The 23,570-nt window shown below is 44.1% G+C and overlaps 3 protein-coding genes across 3 annotated transcripts; 2 read left to right on the forward strand and 1 right to left on the reverse strand.

Annotated features, from left to right (window-relative positions):
- Positions 1 to 630: 630 nt before the first annotated feature.
- On the forward strand, positions 631 to 16,881 carry LOC311500652 (girdin-like; the record flags this gene model as incomplete). The annotated part of the gene is made up of 29 exons (XM_084562173.1): positions 631 to 693; positions 777 to 868; positions 2,283 to 2,388; positions 4,368 to 4,437; positions 4,850 to 4,908; positions 5,028 to 5,111; positions 5,274 to 5,414; positions 5,551 to 5,729; positions 6,537 to 6,618; positions 7,313 to 7,471; positions 7,617 to 7,763; positions 7,932 to 8,076; positions 8,514 to 9,155; positions 9,252 to 9,457; positions 9,532 to 9,726; positions 10,378 to 10,508; positions 10,615 to 10,756; positions 10,830 to 11,003; positions 11,204 to 11,365; positions 11,502 to 11,779; positions 11,958 to 12,101; positions 12,209 to 12,395; positions 12,579 to 12,724; positions 12,939 to 13,031; positions 13,669 to 13,880; positions 14,463 to 14,543; positions 15,050 to 15,292; positions 15,413 to 15,478; positions 15,761 to 16,881. The coding sequence occupies 29 exons, from the start codon at positions 631 to 633 to the stop codon at positions 16,855 to 16,857; spliced, it is 5,526 nt and encodes a 1,841-aa protein (XP_084418299.1). The 3' UTR covers positions 16,858 to 16,881.
- Positions 16,882 to 17,503: 622 nt separating this feature from the next.
- On the forward strand, positions 17,504 to 20,933 carry mettl26 (methyltransferase like 26). The gene is made up of 6 exons (XM_084562301.1): positions 17,504 to 17,827; positions 18,075 to 18,237; positions 19,479 to 19,538; positions 19,654 to 19,721; positions 20,011 to 20,089; positions 20,201 to 20,933. Exons 1-6 carry the CDS (start codon positions 17,634 to 17,636, stop codon positions 20,255 to 20,257), a joined length of 621 nt encoding a protein of 206 aa, XP_084418427.1. The 5' UTR covers positions 17,504 to 17,633; the 3' UTR covers positions 20,258 to 20,933.
- Positions 20,934 to 21,008: 75 nt separating this feature from the next.
- Positions 21,009 to 22,889, reverse strand: wfikkn1 (WAP, follistatin/kazal, immunoglobulin, kunitz and netrin domain containing 1; the record flags this gene model as incomplete). Its single annotated transcript, XM_084562239.1, has 2 exons — positions 21,009 to 22,526; positions 22,623 to 22,889. The coding sequence occupies 2 exons, from the start codon at positions 22,887 to 22,889 to the stop codon at positions 21,009 to 21,011; spliced, it is 1,785 nt and encodes a 594-aa protein (XP_084418365.1).
- Positions 22,890 to 23,570: the final 681 nt, after the last annotated feature.

Below are 23,570 nucleotides of genomic sequence, written 5' to 3' on the forward strand. Positions count from 1 at the left end.
AAAGCTGCTGATGATGGGGAGGGGTTGGTGCGTCGTCACCATGGCAACAGATTAGAGGGAAAGATATTTCAGATCGCTCTATTAGTACTTTTGCTGCAGTGGCTTCAAACTATGAATCCAGAGGGAAAGGTTATTACTATGTCTAGTTATTGTTGAGAATGGGCACATGATATTGTTGCTTTATTCGTTTAAAAATAACTGATACTTCGGAGATAGCTCATTCTGTTTGACGAGCAGGGATGCTGGTGGGAGGAAAGGAGGAGGAGGAGGAGGGAGGAAGAGGAGGGGTTGGGAGGATTGACGGCAGATGCCTTTGCAGCAGAGGACCACGGAGGATGTGTTTGTAGTGTTGCGGGACAAAATGCGGATATGTTTGAACAGCGACTTTGCGACATTTAAACTGGATGATCTGATGAGCGTCTGAGAGGAAAACACCTTGACTCAGAAAACCGCAGTATTAGGAGGACAGTCTCAACTAGTCTGGATGCGATGGATGGGACGGCTTGAACGGTGCACTTCTGCAAGACTGCCCCACTTCTGTGAGGGAATGTATTACCTCTGTCAGTCTCTCCTTGACTAAAACAGCCTGGCTTGATCTGTTGAAGTTGGTCACTCACAACTGTGGTAGCGATGGAAAGTGGAGTTTTTCTGCCCAGCCTGGATCAGTTCATGCTCAGCCCACTTGTCACTTGGGTGAGTAATGCAGAAGACTCTTGATTTCCTGCCAGAGCAACCATGCTATCAACCTCACATCCTGTGCTGTCTTTGTTATTTAGGTGAAGACGTTCGTGCCAAATGATGGGGGCATGCACTTGGATTTTTCTGAACTGCTGGATGGAGTCTTTTTAAATGACATCATGACTCAGATGTAAGTCACTTTTTTGTCAGTTTGATTTTTGCAGCCAGTGGTGTGCTTGTCACACATTTGCCAGTCTAGGTTGTGAACAGATGGATATGCAGATTAACTGCCTGTGTTTTGAAGCTTTTGCCTGTTAGAGATTTAATGCTGCATTTGTCATTAAGTAATGACGGATGGTGACATTCACCTGGATTTGGGTGCACGGTTAAAACAGAAATCATAGTCAGTATCTTTCTCACCTCATGCCATCTGTAGCAGCCACCGATACAGTATCATTCTTACCCGGGCGCCAACAGTACCGGCTTTGTCACTCTGCAGTAATAAAAGGGGTCTTTGTAGTCTGCAGCAGACTTTAACTGCAACTTCCTCATTACTTACAGGTTAGGGTTTCTCCCAAAAATATCTTTGAATTAGCATAAAAGTTATACATGGATGAGCAGAGAGACACCAGCTTGAAGGAAAAAATCTGACAAAACATGCAGGGCATCATAGATACTGTCAATGTGCTACTTAAGAGATTATCATTTGGTTGCCGTATGTTCTGAAGGAATTACCCTCATCCTTAAGAAACACAGACTGATAGAGTTCATGCATTGGGCCTTCATGCTAGTTAAAAAAAACAAACTCTTCAGACACTGACAGCAGACTGAAACTGAAGAGTTGCAAAGGAAGAGGAAAAACTGATGACCCAGTGCACTTGTGGATAATTCTGTCTATCTCTACAGTCTCCATTCATCCCACTTATCCCCCAGGCTCACAATAACCATCTCTAAACGCAAAACAATGTTGTGCTGATGGGAGGGGAAGAGGCGGGATAATCTCCTGGATTGGGAGACCCTCTGGGATTAGGGCCTAGTGTTTAGAGCCAGTGGGACACAGATGGGAGGGAGGAAGAGGACCGAAATGGGACAAATAGGGCTGAGTGGGAGATGGGCAGAGTTAAAAAAAAAAAAAAAAAGGATGCACAGGCCAATTTTGACATTTGGTCCATCCCATCTTCAGTCTGTTTCCTACAAACTCTTGTCTATGCACATCAGATATCCTGTCTTGAGCACCAAGGTGACGTCTGACCTATTTAACAGCACTGAAGTCCATGAGTGATAACACTTTGACAGTTCAACAACAGACTACAGTAGACTCTAGCCAACAGCCCGAGGATCCAGCTAAAGCATTTCTTTGAGGAGGAAAGTCTAATGCCACCCCATTTGGCTGAGAAACACTCCCGTTTGGTGGCTGAAAGAAATGACGTCAGACGGGCTAAAGTTAGGAATGAATAGCGACCTCAGACATGTTTTCATGCCGATCTTTGAGCCAAGATCTTTACCAGCTTCCTCTTCCCCCTGACTCCAGTGACAGCCATGTGTTTGTTTGGGAGTGGTAGAAACATCAAGTAAAATGCCTTTATGTTGTTTCCTATTTTCAGAAATCCCTCAGCTGCTCCTCAGGGTGCAAACAAAGTGAGCAGGGATCCTAGTCAGAGGATCCAGAATCTAAACTTTCTGGTCCAGCGAATCAGAACATATTATCTGGTGAGTTTCGGATGCTTCCTTCCCTGGTTTCCCAGCAGCATCACATCTTATATGCTGCATGAAATCTACAAGCTGCTAAGCACTCAATTCTCTGTTTACATTGGATTATGTTATACCGAGTTCTACTTTAACTTTCCATTATGCACGCACACTCTGGATGACTTGGTAGCGCTTGCGTCCCAGCAGATCAACTAGTTCTTCTTAAGATGCATGGCCTAAATATCGGCCATGTCAACATCTGTGTAATCACCACAGCAGCGAGGTTAGAGCCCAGCCAAGAGCCGCAGTAAAGCTGCAGTCAGAGCAACAGACAGACAGGCAGACAGACAGACAGACAGTGCTTTGGACTGACACATAAAGTCACGAGATTCTTGGTCAGACACCAGCGATGTTGGAATCTTGGATTTTCTTTGTGTGTCGCAGTAATTAAGTACAATTTGACCAAAACTTTCTGGTCCGTTCAAACGAGGACAGTCAAGTTCTACAGATCAGCACAGTGAAGGAACTGTAGCTTCTTTTTATCGTGGTACCAGCATGCTGTGGTCGTAACGGAATAGAAAGAGAAACAAGTGATCGCATTCAGGCTTATCTTTGAGGCAGACTGCGGCTCTTGCTTTCAGCCTTCCTAAAATGATTCTTATTAATCAAGCACTGTATATGTAGGGCAGCTGTTGAACTGCTGCAGTCCGTCGTTGTTATTTTTATTCTCAGGTCAGCTGAAGTACTTGACTGCTTCACTGGCTGAGAAACAAGTAGAACTTTGAGTGAAATGCAAACGTTTAGCAGGTAGCTTGTCTGCCATACTGACTCAAAGTGGAACTGAATGCTACTTATAGTAGGAGAATTTTACCTTCTAGGCAAAATACATTTTTGACCCTATGCAGGTCATAGATAAAAAGTCAAGGGATCATAATGACGTGTGGGGACCAACAACATTTCATGGGAATTCTATACCAAACAATTTTCAGATGTGGGAAAAGTCTAGAGATAATGTATTAGGAGTATTTTTTATCCTCTTGGGGCCATGATAGCCTCTACAAAGCAGTGTGAATCAAAACAACGCATATTAAAATTACTGGGTTTGTGCCTTTTGTATCTGCCTGGTAGAACTGGAGGAATGCTAGGGGATCACCAATACACTTCATCCTCCGGAAAACAAGGACAACATTTCACAGCAATCCATTCAATAGATTGTCCAGTTAAGGCCGGAGCGTTCAACCCAGCTGCGTCGCTAGCATGGCTAACAACCATGCAGCACTGATCATTCTCAGTCATTCTCTGAAAAACCTCTATCAGATTTAAAATGCAACACCAAAACCTTATTTATGTATAACTTCCAAGCCATTGTATATTCGTATCTGTCTTTTTGAATGCAGTTAAATAAGGCAAAGAAGATAGATGTAGACTAAAAAGAATGTCAGTCCTGCACTCCATTATTACACATAGGATATCAAAGGAGAGGATGATAGGAAATTCATCTCCATTCAGCTGACCTTTACTTAAAGGACCACAGTGAGAGCCACCAAAAGCTGCGACTAGTATTTGTGAGACTAAACTCCACTCCACTGTTGCATTTCTACACTCTACACTACACTAGTACTCACTGTTGATCATAAGGATTTAATAACAATACCTACACTGCACATACGCACGCTGCACACACATGAACGAAGCCCTCCGCTTATAGTCTGAAACCAGGCTGCAGCAAACAGTTTTGGAGGATTTCCCCACTGCACCAGGGAAACTGGCTCTGCCATTTACCCATTCAGAGCATTTGTTGGCTGTGTTTCTATACATGTGTTTAAGCAGCTGCTATGTGCTGTACATACATACGTTCCTTACCATTCAGGCACTTTGACTAGACTGCTAGAAGAGTTCTGTCCTTGATTCACTTTCGCAAAAAAAATAAAAGTAAAAAAATGTCCTTATCTTGTTTTTTCTCTCCCCATATCTCTTTTTCTCTTTATCTTTTCTTGCAGCATAATCTGAGACAGCTGATCATGATTCCTTTGCCCAATGTGTTGCTGCTTGGCAGGACTCCTTACTGTGGTACACTCTTTTGAAACAACTCTCTCCCTCGTATTGAGGCTGGTAAATTAGTATATGCTGGCATAGAAATTAATGTTTACTCTGTTTGCGGTTACTGCACGGCTTGATTTCTCTTAAAGATTAGGACATGTTTACAGACTTAGTGTCATTTGCTTGTTTAAAAACTAAGAATAACTACCCTTGCAAAATACTGTTGAGATTTAATTTTAATTCAGTGGAGAAAACTGCAAAACCATTCTAATTCAATTACACACTATCAGTCTGATAACCACACTGGCTTGTGATGGCACGGCTTCGCCAAGTGGTGACCCAAATTCACCAGCCAGCACTTTATCCAGTTTAAATCTGTGCCAATAGTGCTTCATAGGTTATCTTTCAGATCATTAACTATTTTTTTTTTAACTCTCCATAGAACAAAGTCTGGATGAAATGAGGAAGATGTTGCTATTATTGCTGGGATGTGCAGTCCAGGTAAATGCTGACAGGCTGTCTGATGTTTAAGCTCAACACATGAACACTTTTTTCATTTGTTTATAGTTGTCTGTGTTAGGTACTGTGCCAAACGTGTTTCCACTGTTGCTTATTTGCAGTGTGAGAAGAAAGAGGAGTACATCGAGAGGATCCAGACACTTGATTTTGACACAAAGGCTGCAATAGCTGCACACATTCAGGAGGTATGTGACTTTTTATGACTCGTGCTTTGAATGCCACAGCACTGTTGTACAGTAAATCCATACTACTCAATATCAACCAGAAACAAATCAATGTGTTTTTTGGGTTGATATTGAATCCTTCTTTCTCACACTACCCTGACTGTTCATTCGCATGCTTACCAGTTGACCCACAGTCAGGAGAACTTGCTGGATCTCCAGTGGTTGGATTCCAGTGAGGTGCACCCAGATGACATGGAGGCAGTAGCGAGGAGCATGGCTACACACCTGCAACACCTGCTGGACCAGAGGGATACCCACCTGGAGGTACTTGCATGTGTACATACAGCATACTTCTTTCATTTTCTGCCTTTACATTTTACACTAAGTACAAAGATATTAAACTGAATATAAGTTCTCTGCAGCTCTAATATTCAACCTGCTTACCCCTTTCTTCCTGCAGACTATAGCAGAACTAATGCAAGAAAAAGACGGTGTGGTTAGCTTGCTCTGTAGTCCCTCCAGCCCACAGTCTGGTAGCTACTCTCCCAGCATGCAGCAGCAGCAGGTGGGGACGCAGCAGCATCTAGCGGTGGAGTTGGCTGACTCCAAGGCAAAGATCAGACGACTTAGACAAGAACTGTGAGTACCTAGAAGAAAAAAAAAATAATTTACTTCCATGAATTTGTGAATTTGTTGTGTAAATTAAATATCACCAAACTGTTTATCAAGAAGAGAAACACTCCCATGAAAAAAGGATGATTGAGTTAATTGTTCTGGAGGTTCACTTCAGGGTAGTTGCTAGTGACGACTGCCTTTCCTCTATGGAAAGAAAGAGAGAGAGAGCGCGAGAGGGAGAGAGAGAGAGAGAGAGAGATACTACGGGATAAGCGATGCCCCGCAGAGTTTGGCCCACATTACAGCCAGCTTGGCAGGTTCCATGGCTGTGCACTACCGCTGACCCACATTTGCTCTGCATTTCTGCAGATACCACACACACACACACACACATCCAGTTGAGAACACGAGTCCATCCATGGTCTCCATCCCATCTTCTCTGCTGTATTGTCCCCTGTTGTAATGTTCAGGTTCACTCACCACTGCTTCTGAGCAAACACAATATCACATCAGGCACAGTTGAGTATGAACTTTTGAATGACCCAGGCTTTAAACTGTTCTTTTATGCACAAAGACCATAGTATGGGATGCAGTATGTCTATGACAAGACACATCTGTTTTCTCATCTGCATTTGGGAATGAGAATTAAAAGGTGTTTAATCACCTTTGTGTCAATATCAGTTATGTGTGTTTGTGCTACTTTTAGTTCGCTTTTAGCAGTAATAATGAGAGTCTAATTATGGTTTTGATTTTGATCAAAGCGATGAAATGTAGTAATGCAAGCTAATCCATCCACCTAACTGTTTCTCTGCACGGCTCATCTGACCCCAGAGAGGAGAAGAGTGAGCAGATGCTGGATAGCAGACACGAACTGGAGAACATGGAGGCAGAGCTGAAGAGGATCCAGCAGGAGGTCTGAAATCAGAGAAGAATAAATTGCAGATCATTGTAATGGTGACGCGCAGTAACCTCCTGACCTCTCTGCAGCTTACGCAGATTAATAGAATAGACCACACTTTGCTGCAGGGCAGTGTTTAATAACAGCCAAATTGAACCTCTGAACACAGGCTCAGAGTTACAACTAAACCTCCTATGGATTTGTTTGAACAGGAGATCCCTACTTGTATTCTTAGTTTATGACATGTGGCTTAGATGGCCGCATTTTTATCCTCGTGGGGGCAATAGAACAAGTATTAAGAAACATAAATACACAACATCATGTTATCAACAAAACAAAACATACGTACTCTGAGCAACATCCGAATGTATTTAGTTAGCATTCAGCCAAGTTGAAACTGTGTTCATAACTGCTTGCTGCACCTTAAAACATTGACAAGATTGACAAGAGCCCTCAGACTAAATCTATAAAAATGCAGCCTGTGAAACCAAAGCAATGAGATTTAGACACTAATGTGTACAGTATCCCTAAGAGGAAGTCCAGAGTTTCTGTGGGTTTCTATTTTATCCATTGTGTGATATGCAGACATTGATGTGTGCAGCTTTGAATATTTGAACTGACATAATAAGAGACAATCTGATGGAAGAGATTTCCCACATAAGATATAGGTGTGCTATGAATGAAACGCCTCTGTCTGAACCTTCACCAGAACTCCCAGCTGCTTGTGGATGCGCGTGCAGCCCGAACGTACCGTGACGAGCTGGACGCCCTGAGAGAGAGAGCCATCAAGGCGGACAAGCTGGAGAGTGAAGTGGGACGCTACAGGGAGCAACTGCACAAGATAGAGTTCTACAAGGCCAAAGTGGAGGTTGATGCAGTATAAATACTTTGCCAGTGATTTCTGAGACTGAGTTTTTACTACATTTGATTAAAACAACTGTTGATATTTTAATCATTCACTGGTGATAGGATTGTAAAATGCAGTGTAATAACTTTTAGTTTTCGTGCCTTAGGAGCTAAAGGAGGATAACAGGGTGCTTCAGGAGACCAAAGAGGTATTGCAAGATCAGCTAGAAGGCTGGAGGGCACGCTCAGATAAAATCCATCAACTGGAGAAGCACAGTCTGCTGCTGAATGCCCGCGTCCATGACATGGAACAGGTCAGACGTCTCTACACAAACAAAATTTTTCTTGCTTAGTTATTTTTGTGTTGTTTGGTATTAAACCTCTTTCAGAAATGACAATAAAGATTGCTTGAAATGTAGTTGAAACAAAGAATTCGATTTAATGGTCTGCTAGTGCTTTGATACTTTGTGATTTCCCTTTAGGAGCGGGAGGCTGATAGGAGGCGCATTGAAGAGCTGCAGGAGGAGAATCTGGGTTTGTGTTTGGCACAGAGAAGGAGCATGGAGGAGTCCCAACATCTTGGCTGGGAGTTAGAGCAACTCTCTAAGACCACAGAAAACTCTGAGGGTAAGAAGTGGTTTCATGGTGAAGTAATGGGAGCCCATGTTAATGGATGCGGAAAGTGGGTAGATAAGGAAATGAGTATGTAAATTATGTACATGCATGCATGATTGCTTCTAGCTATTAGAATTACTTGAAAGACCCAGAGACCATGACTCCAAATATGCTATTAATGTCATTGCATGCAGAAAAGTACCCCTGTCTTCACAGCCTGGTTGAACTCCATAGAATTAAGAAACAGTAATATTCAAATGAAGAGAACTATACTTTAAAACTTCTCATATATACCTGGTTTAAGTACAAATGTTCCAGTCTTAATTATAAAATGACGTAAATTATCACAATTTTAGGATTATTTGAGAAATAAGAATACTTACTTACCAAAACCTAACTATGTCTGTTTGCTGCTAGTCATGGGCCGAAACTTGTGTGTTTGTCTAAAGGCCAACAGACTCTGAGCGAGGAGGTCAGTGAGAGGACCCGTAGTCGGATGCTGAAGCTGGAGAAGGAGAACCAAAGTCTCCTGAGGACCATAGAGGAACTCAGAGCTACAGTTAACAACAGCACACAAACCAAACATATCCGCCAGGCAGCGTGTAGCTCTAACAACTGTACTTCATCAACAGACCAGCCCTCAGTATTCCACATCTCCACGGAAAACTACGCTGATGTGTTCAACCTCAGCACAGTATCACAGCAGATGGTGAATGGAGATTCAAGCTGCCATCAGCAGCTTCATACAGAACAGCTGGAGAGAGTCCAGAGTGAGATCCTCCTCACAGATAATCCAGACCTTCATATTCAGGAGAAAGGACAGCTCGAGGATGGAGGCAGTGGAGACTCTTTCAAAGACATTATGTCTGATCTGGAGGTCTTAGAAAACAATCACAATAGGCTCCATTGTTTTGTCGGATCTTGTGTTCACTCTCCTGGCTCAAGGAGCAGCAGTCCCTGCCATGAAAGCGTCTTCACAGGTCTGCCAACACGGTCGTCCTATGCCAGCAAGCACACACAGCGACTGGAGGCCAAGTGCAGGAACCTGGAAACAGTTAATCAGCATCTACAGACTTCCCTCGACAACACTGGTAGGTTATGTGCATCAATTAAACATTTAATATGCAGTCACATAATGCAATAATTCCTAATTAAGATGTGCATTCTATTCTTTTTCATCTCTTAAGACCGAAAAGTTCAGCGTCTGGAGGCAGAAGTTCAGGAGCTGGAGGCGGAGAACCACAGTTTGCAAGCCACCTTAGAGGAACTGCGGATATCTGCAAGACGTCTGGAGCAACTAGAAACAGAGAAGCAGGGCCTGGAGCATGAAACCACCACTCTGGAGAGAGACAAGAGGCAGCTAGAGAAAGAGAATCGACGTCTCCGGCAGCAGGTAGGTAACCTTGTTTTCTAGGTGTCAGCTGCACTTGAAGAAAATTACGATTATTTTAACTTCCTCTGTTTCAGGCTGAAATCCAGGAAGCCAACTTAGACAGCAGTAATGTCTGCATGGCAAGCTTGGAAAGGGAGATGCGTTTTCTCGTCAAGGAGGTGGAGGGGTTAAGAGAAACTGCTGAGAGGGTCAAAGGCCTGGAGAGAGACAACAGAGAACTGACCAAGCAAGCTGCTATCGACCAGAGGACTCTGGCAACGCTCAGAGAGGTGAGGACTGACCGAATGTGTAATGTGTTTTAGTTTATCTGATATTTTATAACCGTGTGTGAATTATGGTCCAAAACAAATATCTGAATAAACAAATCTGTCATTCAATTTTATATTCTTATATGACCAAAGACTGTCACTAAAGCATTAGTTTTTAAGCTAGCTTGTACATTAGGGTGTTAGAATAATTGGGGCCCAAACGTTTTGAATGAAAGGTGCTTTAAAAATACATTTTTACTTACATACTTAGCCTTAAAGGGTTTGTCCAAAGTTAACATTTGGTTAGTATTTCCTGACTGCCATTCCAACTTCATGAGAATATTCTTAGACACGAGGGAGCTTTGAAGTAAATGCTAATGTCAGTATGCTAACATGCTAGCCATCAGTATGTTGACTTGCTGATTAGACTTGGCGCAAAATAATTGGAATGTGATTATTTTTGGAGTTGTTTAGTAAAAGTACTGGATAGTTCACAGCTGTGTGGAGAGTATGCATATATGTACTGCATTTGATGCCAATACATACAATAGTTTTCGAAGATATTCCACTATATACGTGGGCCAACTTAATGACATTGTAATGCCTCAAGCCATGTTACTAGTGTGGTTAGAAACCTATTCAGTACAACCAGAATATTTTGTCCAACTGCAGGAGTTGGTGAGTGAGAAGCTGAAGACCCAACAGAGAGATAATGAACTGGAGAGACTTGCCCATGAACTGGAGATGAAGGTTCTGAACCAGGAGAGTGCACAGCAGGCTGAAGAAGAGACGCCAGACAACAGGTGCATACATACTTAGAGCTCCATCTTTCTGTCCTCTAAGAACTCAAGAGAATATCACAACTAAGGAGGATTTCTTTTTTTCCAAATCTTTTTTTCCTCTTTGCAGCAGGTTTAAGATGTTGGAGTCAGAGTTGGAGAAATCTCTTAAAAAGTCTCTGCAGATTAAAGACGACAAGATGGCTGCTCTGGAAGCTCGTCTGCAGGAGTCCTCGTCCCAGAACCAACAGTTGCGCCAAGAGCTGAAGGCGGTAAGTCTAAGGAATGTTTGGAGGTGTGTTGGGTTCTCCAGATCTAAGTGTTTGTTCCCTTCCCCTCACGCAGGTGAAGCTGAGCTTAGAGGCCTTACAACAGAAGCTGGAGGAGGAGTCCACAACATCAAGCTCCACCCCTCCAAGAGAGACAGGCAAAACCGTAAGCGAGTGGCTGCGTGAAAGCCATGAGGCGACTAAGGAACTGCTGAAGCTCAAAGACCACCTCATTGAAGTTGAGAGAAATGTAAATGACTGACCTCTGATAACCTATACAACGTTGTAGTATTTAATTATTTCAAGGGTTTTTTTACAGGACAGACTTTCCTTAAAAGGCTGATTTAATATTGAAAATAGACAACAAATTATCTATCCTAAACCTAACTCTACGCTGTTTATCTCCCCTTTTTCCTCTCCTCTGCTCTCCTCTCTCCCCTCCCTGTGCAGAATGCAACACTGGAGGCAGAGCGCCAGGCTGTGCAGGCCCAACTAAAACAGCTGGAAAGTCAGTCTGAAAGTCAGCAGGCTCAGATTCTTGCCCTGCAGAGGCAGGCTGCCTCGCTGCAGGAGAACAACACAGCCCTGCAGACACAGAACGCTAACCTGCAGGTGACATTACAATACACAGCAGTTTCTATAATAACCTTCACTTAACACCTCCTCTAAGATTCCCCTGTGAGCCTTTACTTGTTCTAGGACATGAATGACGTTTATGCCACAATAACTTCTTGGCCTCCTTCTTTAGGTGGAGAAGTCTACTCTGAATTCACAGAGTGCCTCCCTCATGGCTCAGAATGCTCTGCTGCAGCAGCAGCAGGCTGGGACTGAAGGTGAGCGGGACAGTGTCACACGTGAACGCGAAGAGATGCGCGGTGTTCACGAGCAGTTATTACGAGATCACGAGCGGCTGGCAGTTCTGCATGAGCGACAAGCCATGGAGTATGAAACTCTGATGGGTAAACATGGCTGTTTGAAAAACGCCCACCGCACCCTGGAGCTGGAGCATCGCACACTGCAGGACAGGTGGGAGAGACAAGGAGGCTTTTTGTAAATCCACTCATTTAAGTCAGTTCAAGTTACTAATGAGGATGAGTTAATGATGAAAGCATTGAAACTAAAGATGTCTTTATGCAGGTGTGGTCAAGTAATGTCATACAGAATCTCTGCATGTTCGTGTGTGTTTGTGTTCTGTTATATTTAGATACAACAGCCTGTTGCAGCAGCGGACCAAGCTAGAAGACCTGGAGAAAGCGCTGAAGGAAGAGCAGATGAAGATGGCTCTGGAGAAAGAACAGCACAGGACGACTGCTGCTGAATGCTGCAGGCTCCGCGATGAGAAGGACTGGTGAGGAAGCACTTCACGCTGGAGAAGCTCCGCACCAGCACACACCAAGATCGCGCACGGATACAGGGTTAGAGAAGAGTATAATTATCACTGTGCATGTTTTTAAGGCTGAACCAGACATACCGTCAGCTTCTTAACGACAACGAGGCGCTGACAGCGGATCACAAGCAGCTCAAGAGCCAGCTGAATGAGGCCAAGCTGGAGCACACCTGGCTAGAGGCTGACTTTTCCAAGCTCAAAAAGGACTTTCAGCAGCTGGACATCACCTCCACAAAACTCACCAACCAGTGTGAGGTATGGACGTGTAGAAGGTTTAAATGGTCTGGTATTGGCTCTTAAACACAATATCTTAAATTTGTTGACCTCAGTCTGGACAAACTCTCTTGTCCGTTACATAGACTTAATTAACTACATGTATGTGTTGTGGCTTTTTGTTTTCATAATTGAAATTTGCCTCCATGTCTATGTGATATTTAGTTGCTCAGCCAGTTGAAGGGCAACCTTGAGGAGGAGAATCGGCACCTGCTCTGCCAGATTGAAACCCTGATGCTACAGAACCGGACCCTGCTGGAGCAGACAATGGAAAGCAAGGATCTGTTTCATGTTGAAGAACGGCAGTATATGTGAGCACACTCATGACAAGTTAAATCTGGTCTTATCTGTTGATTTAGCTCACGCCACAGAATTTTGTTAATGAGCCGTTGCATAAAGGCTCAGTGCTTGATACTTGCAGACGGCACTCTACCCTGTTGGGGACACTAAACGCCCTGCTCACAAGCAGGCCCAAAGTTTTAATTAGGATCTGTCTATCTTCTCTCTTTGCTTTTCTCGGTTCAGTGACAAGCTTAATGACTTGAGGAGGCAGAAGGAGAAGCTGGAGGAAAAGATAATGGACCAATACAAGTTTTATGAGCCCTCGCCTCCACGCAGGTAAGTTTCATATTTACCAGGTACAGAACAACTTTAGTATTCATCTGTTATAGCTCTGTTTTGGTTTCCGCCAATTTCTTGAAGGCAACAGTGGGTTCGTTTCAAAATACTTATCAAGGTTTTCTAACTTACTAGTTACTAACTTTAATCCTCTGCTGTTTGGGGCTGAACTGAAAACAAAACTCTCTAATTAAGTGTAGTAGTTCTTCATTAATACAGGGATATTGAGAATAACTGCTTTAACCCCTTCACGTCTAGTGTCGCGAATTCGCGACGCACTGTTTCCGCTCAGACTGCAGCCGAAATAACGCATGTAATACTCCAATTTCGGTTTGTGCACATTCAAAAAATTCCTAGGAACCTTTTGCAAGCACTAGTTTCTCGTAGGACCGGTCGGAGTGGTAAACTAAAACACAAATAATTAATTTCTTTATATAACTGAAAAATCAATTCAGGCATTAAGGGGTTAAGTTTCCATTCAGACAACGGAACACAGAACATTGAACTTTTCTAGCTCGTTTTACCGCTTGATTCCCAGTGCACTTTATCTGTTCCAGCTCACCCTCCTATATGTCTTATATCTGCACATGTGACATATATTTCTGGTCATTCCTCTCGTATACCTGCTCTTCCACAGACGTGGGAACTGGATAACTCTAAAGCTGAAGAAGCTGATAAAATCCAACAGCCGTGAGCATGGACCTGATCGCCCACCCACCCCTACACACTCAGGCGTTCCTGAGCCCCGCCTCTCCTCTCATGACAACGGTTCTTTCATCAGCTCAGATGGCTATGGAGGCTCAACCTCCACTGCAGTAGGTGATGTCGTCTCACCCCAGCGTAACAGCTGTGAGTATATCCTTCTCAAATTCACACGGAGATCAAGTGTACAGAGAGGCATGGATGAACCGATAGTCACCTTGACAAAACCTCCCACTCCACCTCAGCATTTTTAAAGGAGATGTAATAACTCACATCAGTTTACAGTCAGCCTGTTTCAGCACTGTTTACAGCCGCTCATGTTCGTTAGTCCATTGTCCACGACCTCCACACCGTTTTACAAACTGAGAAAATTCAGTTGCTTGAAATGTGCTTGACTACAGAAGAAAATTAGTATCCTTTAATGCTTTTAGTTTCAAACTTAAACATAAAGAATGAGATTTTGGAACATCAGAAGCATGTATTAATGTGTGTCATGTCCAAAGAATCGCTATTCCTGAGATGTGTGAACAATCCTCAGTATGTCTTCACTGTGTCTTATCCTTGTCTTTATGTATTTATTTCCTTCCTCCCTATGCCCTTGCCTTCCTTTTCCCCTTGTCTCTTCTCTTCCTTCCTATCTCCCCCTTTACTTCCCGTACTCTCTGCTTGCATCAATCCCCTCTCTCCCATCATGTCCGTCTACATGTGAACGGGCTTGATGTTAAAAAGCCACTCAGAAAATGTTTCCCCGTATGAGGAACAGGCTGAAGGACAGAGACAAAGTCAAGTCCCTCTTCCGTCGTTCCATGTGTAAGAAAGACTGCGGCCCGGTTTCTGGTCCCATCTTAACTCTTGTCTTTTCTTTCACTCGCACCACCATGATTAATTATTTTGATGTTCTAAATTCCATAATGCTAACATAAGGCTAGCATAAGTGTGATTCTTTTTTGTCCAAAAAATGCAAAATCACTAAGAATAATATGCTCACAGTGTCTAAATCAGTGGCAACCTCATTTCATTACACTAACTGTGGCTAAACTTAAACAGTGTGAGTTATTTTATTAGAACTATAGAGGTCAAAGAAATGCTGCATTGCAGGAAGACACTCTTGCTGCAGGAGCTGTGTCCTGCCAGGAGCAGGATGGATCCAGATTCAGTATAATGTAATAATATAATGAGTATAGGCTATCTGGCTCTGTCACAGTGACCAAACTACTGAAAACAAAAACCTCGTAATTTGCATGATCATTTCACATGTCTATCACTCTCCTTTCATCCACTTCCTGCTCCTTCCATTCCTTCATCCAACAATGTAGCCTTGAGCAGCTTATCTTGTCCCCCGCCCCCGTTTGAGGCCCACCGATGGGCTGAGAGTTCACAGCAGCTGGAAGGATCAGAGGCCGATGCACAGGAGGGCATAAAGCACCCACTGACCTCATCCCTTACCACCTCCATCTTATCCATCCTCCACCTTCATCATCCCACCACTCTGACATCTGGCCATCTCAACAGCCACATCACTGACACTGTTCCAGATGCTTCTGAGCTCTGTGTGACAGGTAGAGTCATCCATGATACAAGTACAACACTGACTCTGTGTTCCTTATTAGAAGCTTGAAGTTCTGGAAAGCGTTAATCTCCTATAACCACTCAGTGATTTCTCCTTTTATGCCCTGCAGACAAGGGTTCGAACGATAGGATTGTGCCGTGTGGATTTGAGGACAATGACGAGCTGCAAAATCACGGTAAAACCTTCTGGATACTCGTTTAGAGGATTCAGCAAGCATGCAGATGTATAACCAGCTCAGGAATTAGAGTAAATCCATCAAATCGCAAACATGACCTTGTTTCATATTAATCTCTATGCTGATCACCAAGGCCAACATCAGTTATTACTAATGCTTGACTCTGCTGCTCCCTGTTGGCCATGTAGAATATGATATTAATACAACCAACAGATGTTTTCATGATCAAAGAATTTCAAATTTGTCTGTACGGCATTACGTTGTACTGTAATCTCTTTGCAGGGGTGAATGGGGTCCAGAGTCGAGCCCAAAGCGAGAGCAGCGGTGAATTCAGCCTGAGCATGGAAAATGAGCCGTGGTCAAACGGGAGCAGCCCTGTCCAGCAGCCACCCTCACGTCGCTCCTCCTACCAGGCTCCCAGTGATACCTCCACTCCTCAGCATAGCACAAAGCAGCAGCAGCACAAAGACAAATCCTGTACAATGCCCACCACCAACAGACAGATTTTAGAGGTACAGCCTACACCTAAACAGAAAGATGCTGCACTGTCTCAGGAGTTCTGGCTCACAAGGGGTACAAAAAGCATACGAAGGGGGTCAAGAGTAAAGGTTAGTCGTCGCTCGTCAGATTCAGGAGGCACAGCAAAAATGAACCAAGGGCTCAGTGGGTTGAATTCAAAATCGGTTCCTAGGGAAACTGAAGTTGCACGAGCCTCTGCTTGTTCACCAATCACAGTGCTGTATGTTCAGGGTAAGTCCTCATCAATGTCTGGCTGTCTCAACTGCTTTTCTACTCCTCTGGAAAAAGACGGGAGGGTCAAAGTACCTAAGTCCCCTAAAAGCCTCCCCCGCGCCAGCAGTGTCATTTCTACAGCAGAGGGCTCGTCCCGACGCTCCAGTGTCAGCAGCGACTGCAGGGTCAAGGCTGACCAGCTCCCTGTCCAGGTTTCAGAAGAGAGCAATAATCAGGAGGACACGGCCAGTCAGAAACAACCAGAACCAGACACAAAGAACAGTGAGACTGAGACAACGCCTCCAGTCAAACCTCCAAGAGACCCAGCGGTTGTTGTTACCACAGACAGCACCAAACCTCCTGTGCAGGAGTCCCTTTTTGGCTCCTCGTTCACTTTTAACTCTGTCTTCTCAAACACAATCTTCAGTGATTCGGTTGTCACTACCACGACCAGTCTGGATGTGCTTGACACCAACCAGACCTCCCTCTCCCCAAATCCGTCTCTGCTGCAAAACTGTCCGCCTGAGAGCCAGGAATCTGCTGAGCACACACCACAAACGTTGCTTCACATGGAAAACCAGCAGGCTCAAGATGCAGAAGATGCAGATGGGTTTCAAGGGAAGGACAAGTCAGTCACAGTAGTATGAAAGGAACCGTCACATCCATATATTCTATATATTTACAAATAGATATATGATAATCTTATGTATATATACATCTATAAATACACATATCTCTAATAAAGAGACCCCTGCTTGAGTATACATTTCTATTGAAAGTTGTGTTTTTCCACCCTGCTTTAGAACTATGTACCTGAGCAATGGATCCAGATCCATACGGTACTGATTTACATCCTTGTTCTCATTTTGCACAATGATGTTTAATATAATTAAATTATATATAGATGGTTCTCCTCTTTTGCCCATTAGTAATTAGACTGGTGCTGCTCACCTTTACTTTGTTACTCTGACAATCTTGTGTTATGTATATTTGCATTTGAAGAAACGTTTTGTTTCTTTTTGTGGGATTATTTATGCTCTGTTACTAAATGCAAAACTTTTAACTTATTGTTTCAGTGTCCCTTAGATTTGAATGTGAGCCCGAGGACACATGTGAAAAAAAAAAAAATAAGTGTATATCTTGTAAAATAGGATAAATAAAGAAACTCTCTGTGTACAGTGTGTAGTTTATTTTGCTTGTCATTATTTTATAACGCAGCTAAAACTTGCGCCCGCCCCGCGTTCTCATTGGACGCGGATGTGGTCACGTGAGAAAATGCGGAAATGGGTCATTTTGAGTCGATAAAGCAAAACATTCGGGGGAGGTGAGTGACTCAGTTTTTCGCCTACGTTTTTCGCTTGTGCTGGAGCTGCTTCGTAAACTGCACCGGACAAGTCGACAGCTGTTCTCGGGGTTTGGCACGATGCTGAACGCCGCCGCCGCAGAGAGGAACAAGGACCCCATCCTGGCGGTGCTCCGGGAGAGTGTGAACACCGGGAGACCCCTGCAGGCGCTGGAGATCTCCTCCGGTACCGGGCAGCATGTCACACACTTCGCTCAGGCCTTGCGGAATATAACCTGGCAGCCGTCCGAGTATGACCGCCAGTCTCTAGCCAGGTAAAAACAGGTTGTGTGTATCACTTAGTAGCTATTTGCATTCAGATGTACCATATTAACAGCTTATAAACCCAGATATTAGCAATAATAATGAAGTGGCTGTGTAACTCTATTGAGAAGACAACGTTTTATATTGTCTTACTACCACCTCATAGTACCACTGATGCAGGCAATCACTATGCAGGTCAGGTTTGTTTTGTTGAGTCCTGCCTGCATTAACAATAACACCTTTTGTTTCTATTCTCAGTATAGAAGCGTACAGAGTTCACTACCAGCTGAACAATGTGAAGCCTGCCATCCACCTGGACGCTTCTCTGCCCCATCAGTACTGGGGAGGGATTCAGCCAGAGAGCCTCGACCTGGTGCTCAACATCAACATGATCCACATTTCCCCTCTGGCTTGCACAGAGGTAGGTCGACCGATCGGCCACAACATTAAACCCACTGACAGATTCGTGAATAACACCGATCACCTTGTTACAAGTACCACCCACCTAAACGTTGCTGCTGACCAGGCACCCCCTCCGCATATAAACAACACCCCCTGATGTCAGCAGCCGTCCCCTATAGGACAATGTGCTCGCCACACCACAAAAACTGCTTAGGAACGGCTAAAAAAAAAATAGCCCAACGACTTGACCCGACCTCCAAACTTCGCACATCCCAGACTGGCCAGACTGGCTCCCGCTACCAGACACTACAGGACATGCTCAGAAGACCCTAGTACGTCCTCTGACGAGTCAGAACTGTTTTGGAGTTGCAAGGGAGACCTATATATTATCAGGCAGGTGTTTTTTCCGTAGGCAGAAAACTGAGTCACTACCACCCCCGAATCTTTTGCTTCGTTGACTCAAAATGACCATTTTCTGGCTTTTCAAGTGTGTAGTATTGAAGAAGATAGTGTAGCATAGATTAAAGTACAACACTTACTGCATATAAACAACACTCCCTGATGGCAGCAGCAAAGTCCTTCCACAACTAGCGATGCGGGTGACTGCCCTGGTGCCCTGAGGACCCCCAAAGATTCACGGCACAGTGTATCACAGTTTATGTGTTTCTCTGGTGATGATTTACACACCACTACAGCAACAATATAACCTGCTGTAAGTAATTACGTGCTTTATCTCACTTACACCCAGAGCAACAGAGGGACTCTTCTAATTGGAAGCCTTTATTGTTTTGGATTTATTTTGTGCTTTCAAGATCCATATTTCTGTACCACGTTTTTACTAAATCAACTCAAACCAATTAATAAAAATTGGCTGAGCTATGGCAACAAGTTTTAGGTGAAAGGTAAGTAATAAAACAATAATAGCAATGAATAGCATAAATAATGAAGAATTAAAACATCAGCTACTGCTGAGTTTAAGTTGGCAACATAAGTCACCTGGTTATAGGAAAAATAAGGCTGGAGCACCAACATTTCTTGATTTAACTTGTTTCATTGCTTAATAAATCAGCTTGTGTTTTAGTAGAGCAATATTATTTTATTTGTGCTTTATTGTCCTAGTCTGGGCTTATGCTACTCTGATATCAGCCTCAGGTCTTTCAATCTATAAAAGACACCAAGAACAAAAAGGCTTCAGTGGTTGCCTGGCACTCAGCTCCCACCACCTCTGATGTGCATTAAGACATTGCCACTTTCTTCCAGGGTTTATTTAAAGGCGCTGGAGCAGTGCTGAAGCCGCAGGGTCTCCTGTTGACATACGGGGTGAGTGAACAAACATTTAATGTCCTAAACATGCACTTCCCACATTCATCACAAGCCATCCTCACATCAGTTGTTAAAAGTAAACGCTATATGACAAATTTTGTTTTTTTCTCAGCCCTACGCAGTGAATGGTCAGATCACCCCTCAAAGCAATGCTGACTTTGACTACAGCCTACGGCAGAGGTAAAGTGCTCCATGTTTTATGACTCTTTTTACGCTTCCTAGGCTTTGTTAATTCTGTTATGAGGAAGCTTTATATAACTGTGGTGTCATGGTTATTTAAAATCTTTAAACCTTCTTTTATTTTTCCTTAGATGTACATTTAGGAGTGAAATGTTACATCTATTGTATTTTTTTAATGATGTGCGATGCTAATACTTTAAGTATAAACTACAAAAAAAGGGAATCGCATATTTCTGCCTGCTCCTTGATAAAAGCAAAAGATTTTAAAAGTTATTGCTTTATCTTGCAGGAACCCAGAATGGGGACTCAGGGATATCTCGCTCCTCAATTCTATAGCTCAAAGAAATGGTTTATTTCTGGAGAAAATAGTAAGTAATCGGCACATTTTAGAGCACAATCCATATTTAATTTCAAAATGAACCGAAACAATGCAGCTATGAGAACAAGTGGGTTCACTGCTACAATGTTTTCTCTCTTAGGTCGACATGCCAGCAAACAACAAATGTCTTCTGTTCAGGAAGGAGAGTTTGGTGTGAGATATCATCATGTTCCTTTTCTGAACGCGGAACCGCTTTGGAGCTGGATGGTGGAAGCGCCTTAACTTAAACGTGAAGCTCAGATACATTTAAGAACCAAATTCTCCATATTGTGATACAAACTGGCATTAGAATAAGATTTCACCTGATCTACAATACACTATTTTCTTCCATATTGCACACTGGAGTCAAATTAATAATGCGCTCTCAAATGTTGCCTGTGTTCTACAGTTTATGAATGACTAGTCATCTATTCAGTCATCTATTCATTTTATTTTACTATTCATGAAGCTATCTTAGCAGAAGTGCTTTGCAGAGGGAGACAGTTAAACGAACATACATTTTACATTACACTGAAAAAAGATTTGTATTAAAGGCCTATTAAAGTATTTCTTTAGCTACAGCTTTTGCGGCATGATCAACTTATGTTGCTGCTATTCTGGCTACTATTATATTTTACACAATACAAACAAGCAGAGTACACGTTAAAAGAAATCAATATTTAAGCTTATTTTAAAAATTTCAGCATACAAAATGGGCTCCTGACTCATCTGGAATGCATTTCAACCTGCGCTGGAATGAATACATAGAAATTATCTCTTATAACTTCATTAACATGCCGTATTTCACGTATTGTGTTTTGATGCAAAGAGATATTAAATCTGAGTGTTTTTTTGTTGAAAGTCTGTTGCTTGTGTGTAGTCTTAAATGTGACCACAGCCCCTCTGTGGGCAAACAGTTCCCGGGAGCTTTATAATCCCTCGCAGGTCTTTTTGTTCAGAACATCTCGCAGCTTCTTGAGTCTGCGTTCAGTTATGGCTCTGACATAACTGTCCGATTGGATGATGGCAATACCATCCTGCACCACACCCATCACCAGCAAAGGGTTTTCCTCCACGGTGATGTTGGGGCAGGGACAGCTCCAGTCTATCTTGGCGATCGTCACCTCTAGGTGTTTGGTATTGAAGAAAGTCAGGCCCATCTTTTCATCTCTCAGGACCTCTTCCAAGCTAAACCGGGCTAACCCAGAGTCCAGGTCCTCAAGCAGCTCCGTCAGCCGGCCCACAATAGCAAAGTCACTGCGGCACAAATTGGGCACCATTTTCCCCTTCACCCGACAGGTCCTGCAAGGTTTCTTTTTGGCTTGTGGGCAGTTTGCCTCACACTCCTTTTTGGTGCGGAAGCTGTTGGCATTGCCCTGGCAGCCACCGTAGGCAAAGGCTTGGCACTGCTTCATTACAGAACTCCAGGCCCAACGTGCCTCCCAAGCTTTGCAGGGGCCCTGAACAGCAGGCAGGAGGCAGATCCCCATCCCCTCTCTCTGACAAGAGGCCTTACACTCCTCGTAGGTCTCGAATCGATTGCGGCTGTCATCGCATCCTCCGCTGTTAAACGTCATGCAGGAGCCCAACTTACTGTCATAATACCAGTCAACATGACGCTCCGCACTGCACACTCTCAAGTCAACTTCAACCAGGCAGTCTGCTGGTGAAAATGGCCGACCCATGGGCATCTCAGGATCTTCAGAGAAATCATCGCCAGCACGGCGAATGACGGACAGCGGGTAGTCTGCATGAAGGACTCCAGCAGTATTCCGTGCAATACAAGTGTAGATACCTGTGTCCCACACCTGGGCGTTGTAAATGACCAGCTGTCCAATGTTGGTGATGACCACATTGCCATACATCTGGTCGGGCCTCATGACCAGCCGTTCACGTCGGTCGCTCTGCTTCTCCCATGTTACATCAGGTCTGGGCACCCCAATGACATCGCAGTGGAAACTGACTGTGCCTCCGACATAGATGGACTGGTGGTGAGGGTTGGAGTACAGCGTGGGTGGCAAGGGGTCCTCTTGGGAGGATGTCGGGGTGGGGTTAGCTGTAGTGTCCTGAGGCAACGGACTGGTGTGGGGCCCGGCGAGGTAGAAGCGGCAGGGGACCACAGTTATAGTGACGCCCCTGATGCAGGCTTCTGCGTCCATGTAGCAGCGGTTGAAGTATGTGAGGCCGTCTGATGCACAGGTGAAGTTGGGCTCTTTCTCACACCGGTCCTGGCACTTGCAGATGGGCTGTCCATCCCAGATGTCGCAGGTGGCTCCCTGCTGGCTGCAGATAAAACCCTCACAGGTAGCTGTGGTGTTGGGGGAAGCACCTCCATCGCCTCCACCCTGCCCACCTGGCCCAGCAGGGGTGCCATCAGAGAAACGAGCAGCAACGCAGCTGTAGAGGCCACACACATTGGTGCAGCATTTCTCAAAATCAGCACAGTCCTGAACACACACAAACATAAAACATGAGTTTCTTAAATATTTAAATGCATATACAAGTTTGACTGTTCATTTGTGCCTCATTAACAATTATCTCACCTCATCTACGCTGCATTCCCTCTCACAGGTGCTTTGCGCATCAACCCAAAGATTGGAATTCAGCTTGTTAGGACAAAGTCCCTCGTGCTTAACTTCGGATCCTGCCACACTTGCACACAAAGAAAGCTCGAGTAAATCGCAAACAAGGAGCATCAACAAATACGCACGTGTCCATCCAAACGGAGGTTTATTTGAGCCGTGCGCGTTCTGCCAATTTGTACCCTTTGTATGTTTACACTCCAAGAGTAGTGGGGGGATTTTATACATTGTTGCTCTTTTGTATGAGTCGCCCACCGAGTAATTCCATTCCTCTTTGGGGTCTTCAGAAAAGGAAGACGCCTATTGTCGCTTTTCAAACAGGTCCCTCGGTTTGGTGCGTAAACATGAGAGTCAGCTCGCTGTGCGCAGAGAGAAAGGCTGTAGGTCCAGCGATCAAGACGAGTTCCCGTGCACTGGACATTTAGTGAACAAAATGTATCCCGGTATTAAGCAAATACATCCTTCTGAGGTGCATGAAATATCCGCCTTGGTGATCAAAACTCCTGCAAGAGTGAGGAAAGTCGACATCCCCGAACGGCGAAATAAGCGAACGAAAACTGCACAATGGGAAAGAAAGACGCAACATCAGCCTTTCAGAGTGTGAATGGAGGTGGAAAGGGCAGCCCCTCTGACCGCCCCCATGGTCGTCCAGTGTCTGAAACTTTTATGAAGCAGCACCATGCGCTCAGCAACTGGACAAACATTGTAAAAACATCAAAGAAAACGTGGGGCAGTGGTTGCAAGCTGTCTCAACAACCGTGCGCACGGAGCTACGCATTCCGGTGAGAAATCCAACGTTAAATGCGTCCAGACAGCATTTATAGAGGTGCCATTCATAAATAAGGCTGTGTGCCGCTTTCCTGCAAATAGCTGTTGGTTGTAACTTAAATTTCGGCATAGGTTAGATAC

This window comes from Chelon labrosus, assembly GCF_963514085.1.
Source record: "Chelon labrosus genome assembly, chromosome: 2".
NCBI lineage: Eukaryota > Metazoa > Chordata > Actinopteri > Mugiliformes > Mugilidae > Chelon > Chelon labrosus.